This window comes from Schistosoma haematobium, chromosome ZW (genome assembly GCF_000699445.3).
Source record: "Schistosoma haematobium chromosome ZW, whole genome shotgun sequence".
NCBI lineage: Eukaryota > Metazoa > Platyhelminthes > Trematoda > Strigeidida > Schistosomatidae > Schistosoma > Schistosoma haematobium.
In genome coordinates, this window is record NC_067195.1 from 43,314,604 (window position 1) to 43,330,482 (window position 15,879).

Sequence of the window (15,879 nt, forward strand, 5' to 3'; positions counted from 1 at the left end):
CGATCATATTTTATCCTCGTCAAAGATATGAACGCCAGTCGTTTTTGAAGTCGCTACTGTAATATACGACGCAGACAAGTCTAACAACATTGATTTCAGTCGCGCAAACAAAACCGATCCTCCAACATAATGGAGGTGTGTTTAGTAGATCTGTTACTGCTCATCGGCGCATTGAAAGAATATGTGCTCCAACAATCAAATCCGAAACCACGCTGAAAAATCAAATATATTTATTGATGTAATTGATATATTTCTTATTGAAGTAAAGAACAAATCTATGGTAGGGGAAGGTCAACAAAGTCCCTGATTAGGTAAACTCTGGACCATGTTCAAATGTTCTTTATCAGATTCCATTCATTCTAATGACCCGATCATGTCGAGTGAAATTCAAAATAATTGAGAAGAATGTTTCAAATAAATCAAATTCTAAGCTTTTGGTGTCATATTAGTTGCTTGTCTTCGCAATTCATTTTTCAGTGAATTTTCTAATCAATGTGAGAATTATAACTTAAATGAGTCACATCCAATTCACATTCCTGATGTCGTTATGGCAGGTATTGAATGTTTTCATATCTCATGGAGTTCAAGTAGAATCATGAAAAGGTCTAACAAAGTTAATCAATCTAGGGCATTCTTGGCGCTTTCATCTTCTTAGTATAGCTGTAAAACGTTATGTTTACAATACGTTAGTGAGGGCAGTTTTGCCTTGTGCTTGTGAAACCTGGTCTCTAAGTTGATGATGTGCAACAACTCTCGGAATTCGATTATCGTGGTCTTTGAGAGGTTGCCAACATTCACTGGCAACACCGTGTTAGTAATGCTGAGGTTCGGAAACATGCGTTCGGATATGGTGGCAACAGCTCGGTCGATGTCACTATCTTGAAACACCGACTGCAATGGCTTGAACATGTGCAACGAATGTCACCCCAATCAGTTCTAGGTTGTGTTATCCTCTGACATTTGGATGGGTTGCAAAAAGAGGTGATCAGATTACTAAGCAGGACAGAGTGGGTTGGAGAATGCTGGTCGGCGGCCTATGCTCCATTAGGAGTAACAGGCGTAAGTAAGTAAGTAAGATTACTAAGGGTACTGGAACAAAAATACCTGACATCCAAGGGTTCTGTACGACCCCCTGGTCGGAGTCCTAAAGACAGTGTAACTCAATGGCCTGAGACGTTATCGGACATGACTCATCACAGAAGCCAGTGGCGGTCCTGCTGTAATTTTCTTTTTTTTCATAAGTGAGTGGGACTTCGGTAACCAAGAGAGTTTTTCTTGGTTGTCTTTCTTCTCATGGACTGCTTTTCCAACCACTATTTTACTCTCATTCACGAATTTTTAATCATATGATATTTTTTGATTATACTCACTTCCCTTCCTCTATCTCTTCACTTTCTCACTAAGTGAGGCACAAACGTTTTGGTGCCTCTTTGTACAAGGATTTATGTGTTTAAACGAATAAATACATATTTGGCGAGAAACATTAACGCAAGTGAACAAGTAGCCAGTTTGAGGACCTGCCAGCCTATTGTACCTAAGGAGTTTATGATTTGTCTAGTAACTATCATGGGTTATGAAAGCCAGGTAACCGTACGCTGAGATAAAACCTATTTCTTTACATAGTTGTTAAGGATTAAGTTGTATTTATTATACATATTCTTCACATCTTTAAAGTATTTTTCAACTGAGCATATGAGTGGAGTGTTGTGTTTAGGTACTACCTTCAAGACAGATAAAGAGGCTACAAGTATTCGGAACTGATAGCGCCTTAACCAGTAATACCTTTATATTCAAAGAATACCAACTTAGTCAAATCAGAAGTGAAGAGGTTCGAAGACATATCTGATAGAATATCAATATTGAGGAGTGGTTAATTTAAGCTGACTAGTGGCTGTAGATGTGTAGCACGAAGTACCTAATCGTGATTTGCTGCGAATGGGTGACCGAGCGCATTCAGCTAGGTGAGTCCATTAAAACTAATGATGTCAGCATCAAATGTCGAAGATTAACAGAACTATTGATTATGGGGATTTATTTCCGCTACTCGGACTTTGCCGATCGATAACACTTTTGGACATTAAGTGATTAAGGAGGCTAAAACTGCTAGACTACAATTGAAATACTAGTTAAAGGATTTCTATGTGAAAATCCAGAACATTTAAACGATTATTGCACGTAAGACATCAATTAACAGTTTGGTTTATCTCGATTTTCTTTTGTATTACATATGATAAAAAACTTAATATGTATATACTTATATATTTATTTAAAATTTTTTTGCTTATGTGTATATTTATTTTTTTCTTTATAAAAACGCAAGAAATTCTTTAAAAATCGCTTTTACGCTACCGCATGTGTATGAATTTTTCCTTTTTTCGCCAGCGCGTACGAGTGTATTTCGACATGCACTTACATATTTTTTACAGGACGGCTGGAAGAGACGATAAGAAAACGATGAAGTTTCTGAGGAACCGAAATTTTCATTGTAATATATGGTAAGGAAAGACGACCAGACGCTGCTAAGCATAGCAAGCTATCAGAAGTGTTTACCAAAGACAAACTCGTTGGGTTTTAACTTCTGGCTGGCCACGTCTTAAGGTCATCATTACCCTACAAGGGGGTAGTGATCTGAAGCGGTAAGGAAATAGCTCTGTACGTCCTCGACATTGGACGCTGACCGCATCGGTTTTAATGGACTCACCTAGCTGAAGGCGCTCGGTCATGCATCCGCATCAGATCACGAGTGGGGACGCCGTGCTCAGCATCCCCTGGGATCGCTAACCAGATTAGACCAGTCGATCCTCGATATATTGATAGCCTGTCAAGTATATCTTCTAATCTCCTCGCTTGTCTTTTGATTTCACTTGGTGGGTACGATTCATAGTAGGTGTTACTGGTTAATACGTTGTCAAACTTCAAATACCTGTGGCACCTTCAGTGGTTATGAGAAACAGGACCAGCTTATATAGTTAGCTGGGATGGTTATATTTTTTTGTTTGATGTCCTCGAGATTATAGGCATCAGTATTCGAAGATAGCAATTGTCAAAGGACTCTAGTTTATAATAATGTGTTAAGAATCCAAACCACATCTCGTCTACATAAATTTTGGTACCCAACCAATATCACAGATTACAAAATAAAGCGTGGGGTAAAGCCAACTACATGAACTTGCACTTGGTTGAAGCTACATCTAATGTCATCATGGAATCAGCTAGAATCTCCTGACTTAAAGTTCATCACAATGGTACATGTGTATTCAATTTTTACCTTCACCTGAATTCATATTAATATACTATTCACTTCACTTCCCACTAAGACATACACTGACTATTTCACAGATATCTCATCGTTGACATTCTTTCTGTTACGGAGTTTATCTTCTGATGACTTCTTTTCGGTCGAAATGGTACAAATGGTAACGTGATGCGAACTTTACACTTATGCTCTCGTGAAGTTAATTAGAGAAGGGATCTAACCATTTGGACACATCACCCCTGTTGTATTTGTATGAACTAATGATTCATTTGTACTTGATCTCCGCTTATTACGAATCCCAAATACAATACGCCCGCTTGTGTTCATATAGTTCTACCTGGCTTAACTTGCACTATTTTGGGAATTCCTAGTTAGTGCTTGGTTCGATTACTCCTAAGTAGCTTTCCTCAAAATTCAGTTAATGTACTCCAGACAAACTTTAGTTCCTCATCCTCTCTCTGAACATACATATAGGTATGCTGATGAGTTCTTTGATCTGTGTGGTTTAACTGTCCAGTATTCGTTATTGTTTTTGCCCATCATTGGGGCTTGCTTTAGGTGGAAGGGTGGTATTTAGGTCAGACAGCGGACACAAACATCCAATTAGGCAATCCACGCAGAAAAGGTCAACCAGTCACATGGTCAGAAGTCGAATGAGCGAAACCTTCGTAGAAACAAACGTGAACATAAGAATAATAAAACCCGTCAGAAGCAAGGTCGTTAGAGATGAATGGCTTAATAGTAGCAAACGGGTATTAATTCCTCACAACACTTAAGGAATATGCAGTGATATAAAGAATATTTCACAGGAAACTAACCAAGCGAACGTCTTTATTCATAGATGAATTTTGTGTCACGTATTGGAAACCTAACTTTTCACAAAATTTATACTTTTATCGCGTAAAACAAACAAGTTCAAGCTAATTGGGATAAATACAGCCAGATAGTTGCAACGCTACACATATTTAGCTCTCTTTATCTTCATATTACAAGACTATCAAGAAAAATAAATCAAACAATTACCCCAGAATTTATGCACTTGAAGTCGTGAATAGATTAGATGGCCTAGTTTTTCGTCTGTACAACAAAGACGTAATATCATTTATTCTCCTCAGATGAACTTGGTGAAGTATTTTACAACCAGATTGGCCAGGGAAAATGTAAATAAGGTACATTACGTTACCTAGAAATTTATATGCTCACATACTTTTCAGTCATCTGAATGAGAAACTATAATATTTCACCTTCAAAAGTTCATGGAAGTTTTGTAGAATCGGTTTTCAACATTATTTACCCACTGTTTCTATGTACAACGAGGGGTAACTGCAGGATCAAGACTTGGTTTCAGTAATTAACAAGCCACTACAACCTGAAAGCACATGCTTTTTAATTAAATTAGTCAACTAGGTTTTACGTTATCACACTTGAGAGTCCCAGAAATCATGTCGTACATGGGATTGGGCAGTTATCATTGAATACATACCCATCGAATGCATCAATATCGGAATAATTGGAAATAAGTATGGAACGTATTCAAGTGTTCATCGAGGGTTGGTTCATGTATTAATGGATTGTAAAAGATATATATTCTCACCCATTTCACCACAATAAGAATAACTTATGTACTCAACTAACAATAAAAAACCATGTGGCTAGTGGAGCGGTGACTTAAAGATCAAGGCATTTGGCTTGTAGCCACAAAGTTGCGGATTCAAACCTCACTTCACCTATGTAGGTTTGGGCAACCAGTTAGTATCACCAACCCTCACACGTAACATGTGGCTCGAAACACACGAGTCTGTACCTAGTATGAGTTTATAAAAATGATATCTCCTGAGATGAAGATTTGTAGCTCAAGTGGATTATTTCGGCAAGATTTCATCATCCGAACTGAATGACTTATTCGCAGAATTTTTTTTCCGAACATCACACGCAAAACTTCTACCTGAACACAAGCAGACTTCGAGGAATGTCAGATAAAGGCTAACTAATAAGTACGTCGACGATTTCACTAATACTGTCATCTAAGCTCAGAAATATATTTTTGAAATAAACATGAAGAGCGTGGAGATAAACTAATATTTGAAAATGTAACTTCTAACAGTGAGACGAAAAGATAAGTTAGTACTTCTCAAAATACACTCAATAGAAATCAGAAGCATCCTCTGTTATGAAAAAGGGAGATATCGCTATAATTAGTGTTCCGAACAAGGAGATTGAATCACCGTTTTATCCCACAATGACGGTATTTTCATCCACAAACTTGTACTGAGGTACTTCCAAATTAAGAGGAGCGGGGCCTTTTCTTATACGACCAGATGCATCGTAATGACTACCGTGACAAGGACAGAAATAACCTCCGGGGAAATCGCCGGCGTGTGCTACTGGAACACAACCTGTAGAAGAAAGGTTAGCAATTACAAGACATGAGACCAAACGCACAACACATGAGGCAACGTGTTTACTAACATGATTACAGCAAAATAATAAGGAAGTCCATAAAACCTTACATGATGCTTCACTATGGCTCCTTTTAGTAATGTGTCATAGTAGTTCACTCTCATCCCACTCTATACTGTTTTTCTATTATAACCCTAATCAACCATGGGTATAGTGATTATCAAGTATGAGAGGAAATACTACGATGATCGCAAGTCTAAACAGAAAACCAATTTCTATACTTAACAGTTTGTACAATAAATGTTACATCATAAGGCAAATCTCAACAACATTATCACACATTGGAACCACATCGATGTTATGAACAAATCATATTAGAGCAATAATTCTTCAGTGATACTCGCATACCAAGATACGTGAATATCATGAAAATATTTCAGATGAACACTATCTAATTTTTACTTAGATGGCATGTGTGTTACATACAAGCCTACAAGTCAAGAAATGTAAAAAGTAATATTTTGTATTCGATGAACGAGGGAACGACAAAGTACTTTAACCGTCACACCAGTCATATTTTTCCCAGCAACACCTTTAAAGTAAAGACATGGAAGATACTTCAAACCTTGTTATAATCTTACCATCAAATGCCTACCAAACAATAGTTGGAAAGAATTCATTATTGAAACTCAGCACTTTAACGGTTAACACTATATTTAGCTGATACTTAATTATTTGAGAAATCACAGGTGAGAACTTTTAAACCAGTTGATTAAAATGTTGGACGCAACGTATCAATTTAAAAAATGTGGAAATCAAGACAAATGTATATGGGCTGGTATTACCACAGCACATAAAAAGGGTAAATTAATGTTACACTCAGTCTTAGGTAATCTAGACGTCACCATGTAGATACAATCCAACAAAAGTTGTCTAAGGGAACAATGATTCGGGTGCATGTGAGAATGATACTTGTTTCTCAATTTAATCAAAGATCCCATTTATTTTATTTCAATTTAATATAACACATAGATATTGGTACAAGGAGGCACCAAATACATATGCGCCACACAGATTTCATTTGATATGTTGGAATCAAGGATCTCAAGATTGAAGGAAAGTCATAGGTTTCTACATTTTCAGTCAAGCTTGTTATAGTGGAACTCCGATTTTAGCTATTCAAGGGTTACTGCAGGTCTCAAGTCCACAAATAGGAGGAAGGTTGAGCATGGGGACAGCAACCCCATCCCGTAGAAATCAACTTCCTAAAAACGCTGACTAGAACAAAACAGATTTACCCATTTAAACTCTGTTCTGGGAGAGAAGTGATCTTCATTAGGAAGAATTATGATACCTCATGGTGAAAGCTGAGATACTTCGAAAGTCATGAGGCTCATGCCCTTTATAAGCACCAAACCAACAGTGAATATAGGTGCATAGAATGTCCAGACAATGTGGGAGACTGGAGTGACCAATCAAATAGTTACGGAAATAAGGAGATATTTGGTGAAGCTCAGAATGATTGAAACACATTGGACCCAAATTTGACGGGGAAAATTAGATTCGAGAGTTACCGTTCTACTCTGGTCACGAAGAAGAAAATGTTCTGTACATTCAGGGAGTTGCACTGATGCTGTCCAAAGAAGTACTAAAAGCGCTTATCGGATGGGAATCTCATGGACTCAGAATCATCAAAGCATCCTTCAAAACAAAGGGAGGAAATCACACTAAATGTTATCCAACGTTACGCACCCATCAATGATGGCAATGAAGACGATAAAAATCAGTCTCATGAGAGGCTACAACCAATCATAGCGAAGTGCTCAGGAAAGGAACTGACCATCCTTATGGGAGACCTAAACGCCAAAGTCGGAATGGACAACATCGGTTATGAAGATATCATGAGACGACATGGACCAGCAGGAAGGAACGAGGATGGTGACAGATTTACAATTTTATGTGCATTCAACAAAGTGGTTATATATGGCACTATATTCCCCAGCAAACACATACACAAAGCTACATGGGTATCACCGGGACACACTACAGGGAATCAAATCGATCATATTTGCATCACTAGAAAATTCAGAAGGTCAATAGAAGACGTGAGAACCAAGAGAGATGACATAGCTTCAGATCACCACCAAATGGTGTTTGCCAAGACGAATCTGAAGCTAAAGAAGCACTGGACAACTGGGTAAACAGCATTACAAAGATTCAATGCAGACTTTCTTCGAGACTCTGACAAGCTCAACGAATTCAAGATAGTTCTCAGCAACAAGTTTCAAGCATTACAAGATCGACTCATAGAAGAAACTACTATGGAGGATAATTGGAAAAAGACCGAAGAAGCACTAACTTTAACATGTCAGGAGGTCCTCGACCGAAAGAATCATCATCACAAGAAATAGATCTCCATTGAAATCCTGGACAATATTCAAGAAAGGAAGAACAGGAAGACATCGATTGACAACAGCCGAACAGGAGCAGAGAAATTCAACGCACAAGCACAATCAAACATGAAAGTGGAGAGCAATATTAGAGCTGACAAGCAGAAATGCACAGAAGACCTAGCAACGACAGCGGATAAAGCTGCAGAAGGAAATATGAAACAACTATATGACACGACGAAGAAACTATCAGGGAAATATAGTAAGCCAGAGACCAGTCAAGAACAAAGAAGGCAAGCCAATCACTGAGACTCAGGAACAAAGCGAAAGACGGGTAAATCACTTTGAGGAACTATTGAATAAGCCAGTTCCACTGAATCCATCGGCACCTATAAACATTCCCATACATATCACTCCACCAACGATCGAAGAAATCACGATGGTTACCAGACAAATCAAGTGTGGGGAAGCAGCAGGTCCTGACAATATACCAGCTAAAGCACTGAAGTCAGACATGGAAGCAATTGCGAACATGCTCCACGTTCTGTTCAGGAAGATTTAGGAGGAGGATCAAGTGCCGACAGACTGGGAAGAAGGATACCCCATCAAGATACCAAAGAATGATCTGAGAAAATGTGAGAACTATGGAGGCATCACACTACTATCAGTACCAGGAGAAGTTTCCAACAGTGTTGCTGAACCGGATGGAAGACTCAATAAACGCCCAACTTCGAGATCAACAGACCGGATTACGTAAGGATTGATTGTGTACAGATCAAATCGCGACAATACGGATCGTCGTTGAACAATCAATTGTATGGAATTCGTCACTATACATCAACTTCCTTGACTATGAGGTGCTTGACAGTGTGGATAGAAGAACCTTGTGGAACCTTCTTCGACATAATGGTGTACCTGAGATGGTCAATATCATACGGAATTCATATGACGGACCACACTGCAGAGTCGTGCATGGAGGACAGTCGATAGACGCATTCCCAGTAAGGACCGAGTTCGACAAAGCTACTTACTCTCTTCCTTTTGATGGTTGACTGGATTACTCCTCGAATCCAGCTTTCAGTTAAAACCAGTCGTTTTTGAAGTCGCTACTGTAATATACGACGCAGACAAGTCTAACAACATTGATTTCAGTCGCGCAAACAAAACCGATCCTCCAACATAATGGAGGTGTGTTTAGTAGATCTGTTACTGCTCATCGGCGCATTGAAAGAATATGTGCTCCAACAATCAAATCCGAAACCACGCTGAAAAATCAAATATATTTATTGATGTAATTGATATATTTCTTATTGAAGTAAAGAACAAATCTATGGTAGGGGAAGGTCAACAAAGTCCCTGATTAGGTAAACTCTGGACCATGTTCAAATGTTCTTTATCAGATTCCATTCATTCTAATGACCCGATCATGTCGAGTGAAATTCAAAATAATTGAGAAGAATGTTTCAAATAAATCAAATTCTAAGCTTTTGGTGTCATATTAGTTGCTTGTCTTCGCAATTCATTTTTCAGTGAATTTTCTAATCAATGTGAGAATTATAACTTAAATGAGTCACATCCAATTCACATTCCTGATGTCGTTATGGCAGGTATTGAATGTTTTCATATCTCATGGAGTTCAAGTAGAATCATGAAAAGGTCTAACAAAGTTAATCAACATATTACAAAGACGACATCCCAGATTACTTCCTGAGGATCTTGGAAGACGTTTTAAGATGAAAGATTTCCTACTCCTCCACTCCAAAATTATCTACCCAGAATCAAATACACGTCAGGAAGAAGACGCCCTAAATGAAAATCTTAGTTTACATAAAAATAAAGTTGGAGGAAGTAAAACAACAGGGTCTGTGGAAAGTTTTTTAGCCACTACCGGTTCAAATTCAGCCAAGACATCGCAGTCAAAATTTTCCGAAATATTCCTCATTTTAAGTTCAACACATTTAGTCTTAATTTCACAATCTTTAGCTGAGTTTATGGCAATTAATTGCTTATGTTGCTATAAGTCAATTTATATGACAAGTAATCTGTTCAGTGAGAGGAATCGATCTTAAAAGTTTGGGCGTAATGAACAATCAGGAAGGAATATCTTAAGCATAACACCAATAGTGAAAGTCCAGTCTGTGAGCGAAACAAAAAAAAGGTTTCTATAAAAACAAAAGTAAATACCAAACAAGTCAGAAGTACCACCATTGCTCCAATGCTATCACATAAGGATCCCATAAAATTTCGTCAGGGAACGTGATGTGGGGAGCAATAACTTAGTCAATTTGAGTGCAAATAACATTTAGTTAATTTTTCACCAATCGTCTGTACAATGTAGTCACATTTTGAGTAGCTATATAACTTAGCAAGTTATATATGTTGGTCCGGTGCTTTAACCAGGTTATTGGACATGGAGAGTACACCTAGGGAAGTTGGAAAACCCTGATTCCAAACCAATGGTGCACATGGGCTCCAGGATCCTGAAGGAACAAATGGAGCATGGACCAATTGTTGGTCACCGGCTATCATGGGACTGCATCTTCTTACGATGCTCCACTGCCTTATGGACCAGACTTTTAGGTCAAAGGCTCGGGGTGTGGCCTCTTAAGAAAACCACCTGCTTCGGTTTGGGCACCCGGGCAATATCACAACCCTCACACATGTCAAATGAGATTTGTGTGGCTCATATGTATTTGGTGCCTCCTTGTACCAATATCTATGTGTTAAAATAAATAATAAAATATAAATATCTGTTGGTTAAAGATGATTAATAACATTATATTAGAAACACGTTCACATAGTGAGTTATTGACTAATTGATGTTAATCACTCGATTCACTTTATACAAACCAGACTGTACACAAATTACACAAAATACAGGGTGTTCATATATTATTTCAAGGAGTCAAATAAATTCTTATCCAACATCTTTGTGCCCTTACTTGCGTCGTTTGATTCACCTTTCCCAACACCAAGTCAGTTGACCGTTTTACAGAAATAATTTTCGTTACTTACCATTCAAATACAAGTACTGGCTGACAGTTACCAGGCTGAAAATTCTTTTATAATTAGACATTAGCCCGTGAACTCGACATTCCAGTTTGAGTGCTCGATAAATCAAGCACAGGACTTATTTATGGTTTCTGACAAGAATCCTGAACAATATAAAGGAACTATTGTTAAGTTGCCATCGATTCATTAGTACAAGACGAACTACTAAGCAACTACTGTCTAATGAATACAAACGAACACTGCATAATTGGAAAAATTAAGATATCGCACGATAAATGGCACCAAATCTTATCATCATGGATTGTGACTACGTTTGTGTAGCATCTTGTGTTCTATCAAATGTAGATAAGTTACTTATAGAGACCACTCAATAACGATGCAACCAGATAAATGTTATCGGGAATAAATATTTTGTCACAGGTTATTTTTGTCGCTTTGTTCTGCCACTTTTACATTGTCATAGTGGTCAGTAGTCGCATGTAGGATGTTTCTTATATCCGATTTCAAATCGTTTACCGAACTGTTGCCTTCCAATCTAAAGTAACGGTTGTCGTTTTCAGAGATGACGTTTGAAATCGTATTCTCTAACCGGTGTAGTAACCCATACAACCTTGTCATAAGGCGGCTAAATAATGTTCAAGGGTTGGAAATAGCTCTCAGACAAAATAATCATTTCATGAACAAAGCAAAAAAGACAAAAGTACACGTCACCTTTATTTTTACACTATTGCTGTTTTCATGAAAGTTAACACAGCAGCAGTGAATACTTTAAGTGGATGACATGTAAGATTGATAACATTCAGTTCTGCAGCTTATAGTGAAAATTAAATGAGTGAACTTAGTGAGCCAATAAATAACTACCAACATAGATTAAAGTAAAAAAGGCATATACTGTCCCAACAGTGAGATCTGAAGAAAATTAAGGAAACGAAGTATTAACCATATAATAAGTTTTATGCTTACCTAAATGTGTACATACGCCCAAACAAATTAGCCACTTATCTACTTTGACACGATCTTGATCGAGCTGAGGATCTCTTAAGCTTTCCAGAGGCACAGCGCGTTCGCGGGCAATTTCGTCCGCTGATCTATGGCGAATAAAAAGAGGTTTGTTTCGCCATTTGACTGTAATATTTTTCCCTTCAGGGATGGAAGCCAAATTGACTTCCGTGGAGGCCTCCGCCATAGTTTTAGAGGAAGGTCCCAGAGGTTCAATGAACATTCTAACGGTGTACTTGGCTGATGTAGTGGCAATCATCGCAGTCGCTGAAATAATGAGACCGATAAGATTGTTTACGCAACTAATTGAGTACCTTTTACAGAATAAAACAGAAATAATTCAGCCCACATAAATACAGCAAGTCAGTTGCGGCGGACTACACAAAAATTATGTTATGAAGTGGCTAAAATGTTTCTGAGCTACCAAAGTCAAAATGATGTTCAAGTAATGAACTGAGCATATTAACTCAAGTAAGAAGCAGCTGACCCACAAAAGCCTCCTGAAATGTACGTAAGTGGATTGATGAGTTCATACACTATCAACACTAATCATTGGGCAATATACAAATAGCCTACATTACCGACGTTGTGAGATTCCCCTGTAACCAATAAAGCCTCTTCATTGTTGGTCTCAGGAAGCTAATTTATAATGGCCAAGCTATGAAGATGTTATTTTATGTAACTTGACTTATGAAGGTGACATACCCGGATGCTCAAAAACTCGGAATTTTAATAAAATCTACTACTAAACACCTCGGGAAAGAGGTACACACCAAGGACTGGCGTAATGAACTACGACATATATGATAGACGATCACTGAGTGCTAGTGTGAAAGACCGCTCCACCCTAAATGTGCTCATAGCTTGTTGGGCGGTCTGAAGAACTCAGTGGTAACATCTCAGACTGTGAGGCCGAATGACGCATTTCCCAATTACACGGAGAACAACAGTCCCAAGAATTGCGAGAAAACGAAATAGTACGACCTGGCGGATGCACCAGCGACCTAGATATCTGTCCTAAATGGCATTGAAAGGCACTCACCAAACATCATCGTATAAGAGAATATCTTGCGATGCACTTCGCTGTCAGCAGCCCGTGAATGAGGGTCTTTAGTTGACTCTAGGCGGTATTTCGTGAAATCAGGAACATTTGTAACGTCCGTGTGCACAAACCGGATCTGCATTGGAGCTAATACAAATACTTTTTAGGAGAATATATATTACCAGATAAACTGCAAGTGCATGAAGTGTACGGAGATCTCGGAAGTGTTCGGAGTAGACTATGCGGAGACTTTACAATAGGTTTTAGAGGGAGGACGTTTTTCTTTTTAGGCACAACAGTGAAAAGTTCATTGTTTTCACAACAAAACGGGATAGTTCTGCATTTGACGACGCCTCCCAAATTCTTAAGGTAACGCATAACGAAACAATTCTGAAATATTGCGCTCTGACGACATCTGTTCTAAGGGTTAAAACAATAAAAACATGATTGAAGAATTCACTAAACCAGCTGAAATTGCAACTGAGAATAAATCCCTAGTGCGTCGAAAAAAATCCTACAGTTACAAAATAAACTGAAATATGGAAGGAATCAGTAAATTAGAGTGACAATCCTTAGTTATTAGGGAAAATATAATATTTCTGCTTACAGGATATCAGTCGGGCTGTTTAGATCACCTAAAGATTTGTTTAAACTACCAGAGCTGACCACTTGTTATGTGCATGGGAAACGAGACTAATTTAAGGACGAACCAATGAGGTATAGGATAATAGGCTCAAAGATCGTCCATAAGTTATGGTCTCACCACATGACATGTTCCAACTCTCAACTCTACAAGTTTCTTCTACAATTTATGTGTATTTTCCGAAAATTTTGATTCCGAACTGGACTAAAAGAAGACTATTAGTGTTAGAATTCTGAAGGATATTCGACTACATCAACATTCCTTTTATTCCCATAGATAAAGACCGGTCAATTTAAAACTTTCCTTACAAAGCCAGCCCCTAGTGCGTTGTATATATTTTGAGCCTCGACGGAGGATGTGTTGAATTATTTTCCTATTCTAATTGTGTGAATAAAAGTTTTCCGAAACAAGAATACTCCCATAATTCCTCTACATTGGTGCTGACCTCATTAATTTTATTGCACTCATCTCGGCCACACATCCGCATCACATCACGATTGGGTACGTAGTGTTACACATCCCTTTAGACTTTTAGCTAGCTTAAACGAAACGCTTCTCGACATTTAGATAGCTCTCCAAATATACCTTCGAACCTCTTCACTTCTGACTTCTGATTTGACTGGTTTGGCATACTTTGAATGTGTTACCAAACTCCGAATACCTATAGCGCCCTTAACTTAATATGGTTTAGGAAGAGCCGAATCTCCATAGTGTTAACTATTAAGTGGACAGTTCTTTTATTAACATGACCAAAAACATGCCTCAGCGTTACTAGTGCCAAGTTTGCTCGAGACGCACTCTTATCACAGCATAAGATTTTTTTTACTATTGGGTACCAATAACACATCTTCAACACATGGTAGCACTTCTAGGGAAAAATACACATTTGGTTTGTAGTATCTCGCAGATGAACTACTTTGTACGCTTAAGAGTTAAAAGCGATCCATTGCTGTCTTTCGAACCTTAAAGTTGATTAAACTTTTCCTTAAGTGCTCGCTCATCGTCTTTGTTGTCAAATTCTCTCCGAAACTCAGTATCTTTGTCAAAATTTAATATCACAGAGCCTACTTGCTGTGTAAGGTTATTCCTATAAATAGGAAGACTAGAATTCCTGCTACTAGGCCATGTGAGACCTATTCAAGATGCTTCGTAGACTGGGTTAATCAGGTTCATCTCCGAAGTTCCTCTTGTGCTGCAGATTATATCCTTGCCTATATGGGTTCTTCATAACGGTTGGAATGCTTAAAACACTGTATTTTGCAATAGCACCACGGCGTTAACTTCAATGTTGTTTGTGCGTTAAGGACCTAACGACTTTGGTTCCACCCTATCAAGAGGAGCTTGCATGGTAAAGCAAGATTTCGCATTAAAGACAAATATACTGACTTCCACTTAATGCGTTTGAGCAATCGTTCCTAGCTTGTTAGAACTACTTATACAATATAGCTCCTGCACTGTTTGTACTTTGTCCAGTAGTGTCTCTTTTGTGTCGACAATTTGGTGTCGTGATTTCATGTAATTTCAGGTTGCTTAAAACTCACAGTGAACGTTTGTAAGAGACACTGATATGTAGTACATATTATCGTGTGTAGTAGGCAAAAATATAATTTAAAATGAAGACAATCCACCTGCTAAACATTACCTATTATATCTAACACAATTAAATTTTTAAAATTTCAGAGGCTTTGTTATGGACGCAATTGATTCAGTATCTTATTCCGCCCCATTAACTCTGAAAAATAAAAATAAAAAATAAAAATATTGATATTTCTCATTCTTGTGGAGAGTTTTCTTGTTAACAAGCAGTCCGGTTAAGAACGACTGTATAAGATAATTGTCAACTTCGCTAAAGTTTGTTGCATCCGCAAAATGAGTTTTTCTGCATAACCGAAAGCTTTAGATGAAATAAGACTTTTTATATAAAGTGTATGTATCTCAGTCAAATCACTGCATTACATATTTAGAAATATTTGAAATCTTCGTTGGTAAGAAATGATAGCAGTTTTATTCAGACTCTTTGTTGAACAGTGACTTAGTAAATGCACATATATGAGTCTGCTGCATTTTTTCATAATTTGTTCCTTTACACTGGCGATGTATTTACGTTTAGACCCAAAAAACTATTTTTTAGATCCTA

At 37.9% G+C, this 15,879-nt stretch overlaps 1 protein-coding gene across 1 annotated transcript; it reads right to left on the reverse strand.

Annotated features, from left to right (window-relative positions):
* Positions 1 to 5,485: 5,485 nt before the first annotated feature.
* Positions 5,486 to 13,524, reverse strand: UQCRFS1 (Cytochrome b-c1 complex subunit Rieske, mitochondrial; the record flags this gene model as incomplete). Its single annotated transcript, XM_012939133.3, has 4 exons — positions 13,282 to 13,524; positions 13,100 to 13,246; positions 12,022 to 12,324; positions 5,486 to 5,652 (listed from the first exon to the last, which is right to left on the reverse strand). The coding sequence occupies exons 1-4, from the start codon at positions 13,475 to 13,477 to the stop codon at positions 5,486 to 5,488; spliced, it is 813 nt and encodes a 270-aa protein (XP_012794587.2). The 5' UTR covers positions 13,478 to 13,524.
* Between the last annotated feature and the right edge of the window lie 2,355 nt (positions 13,525 to 15,879).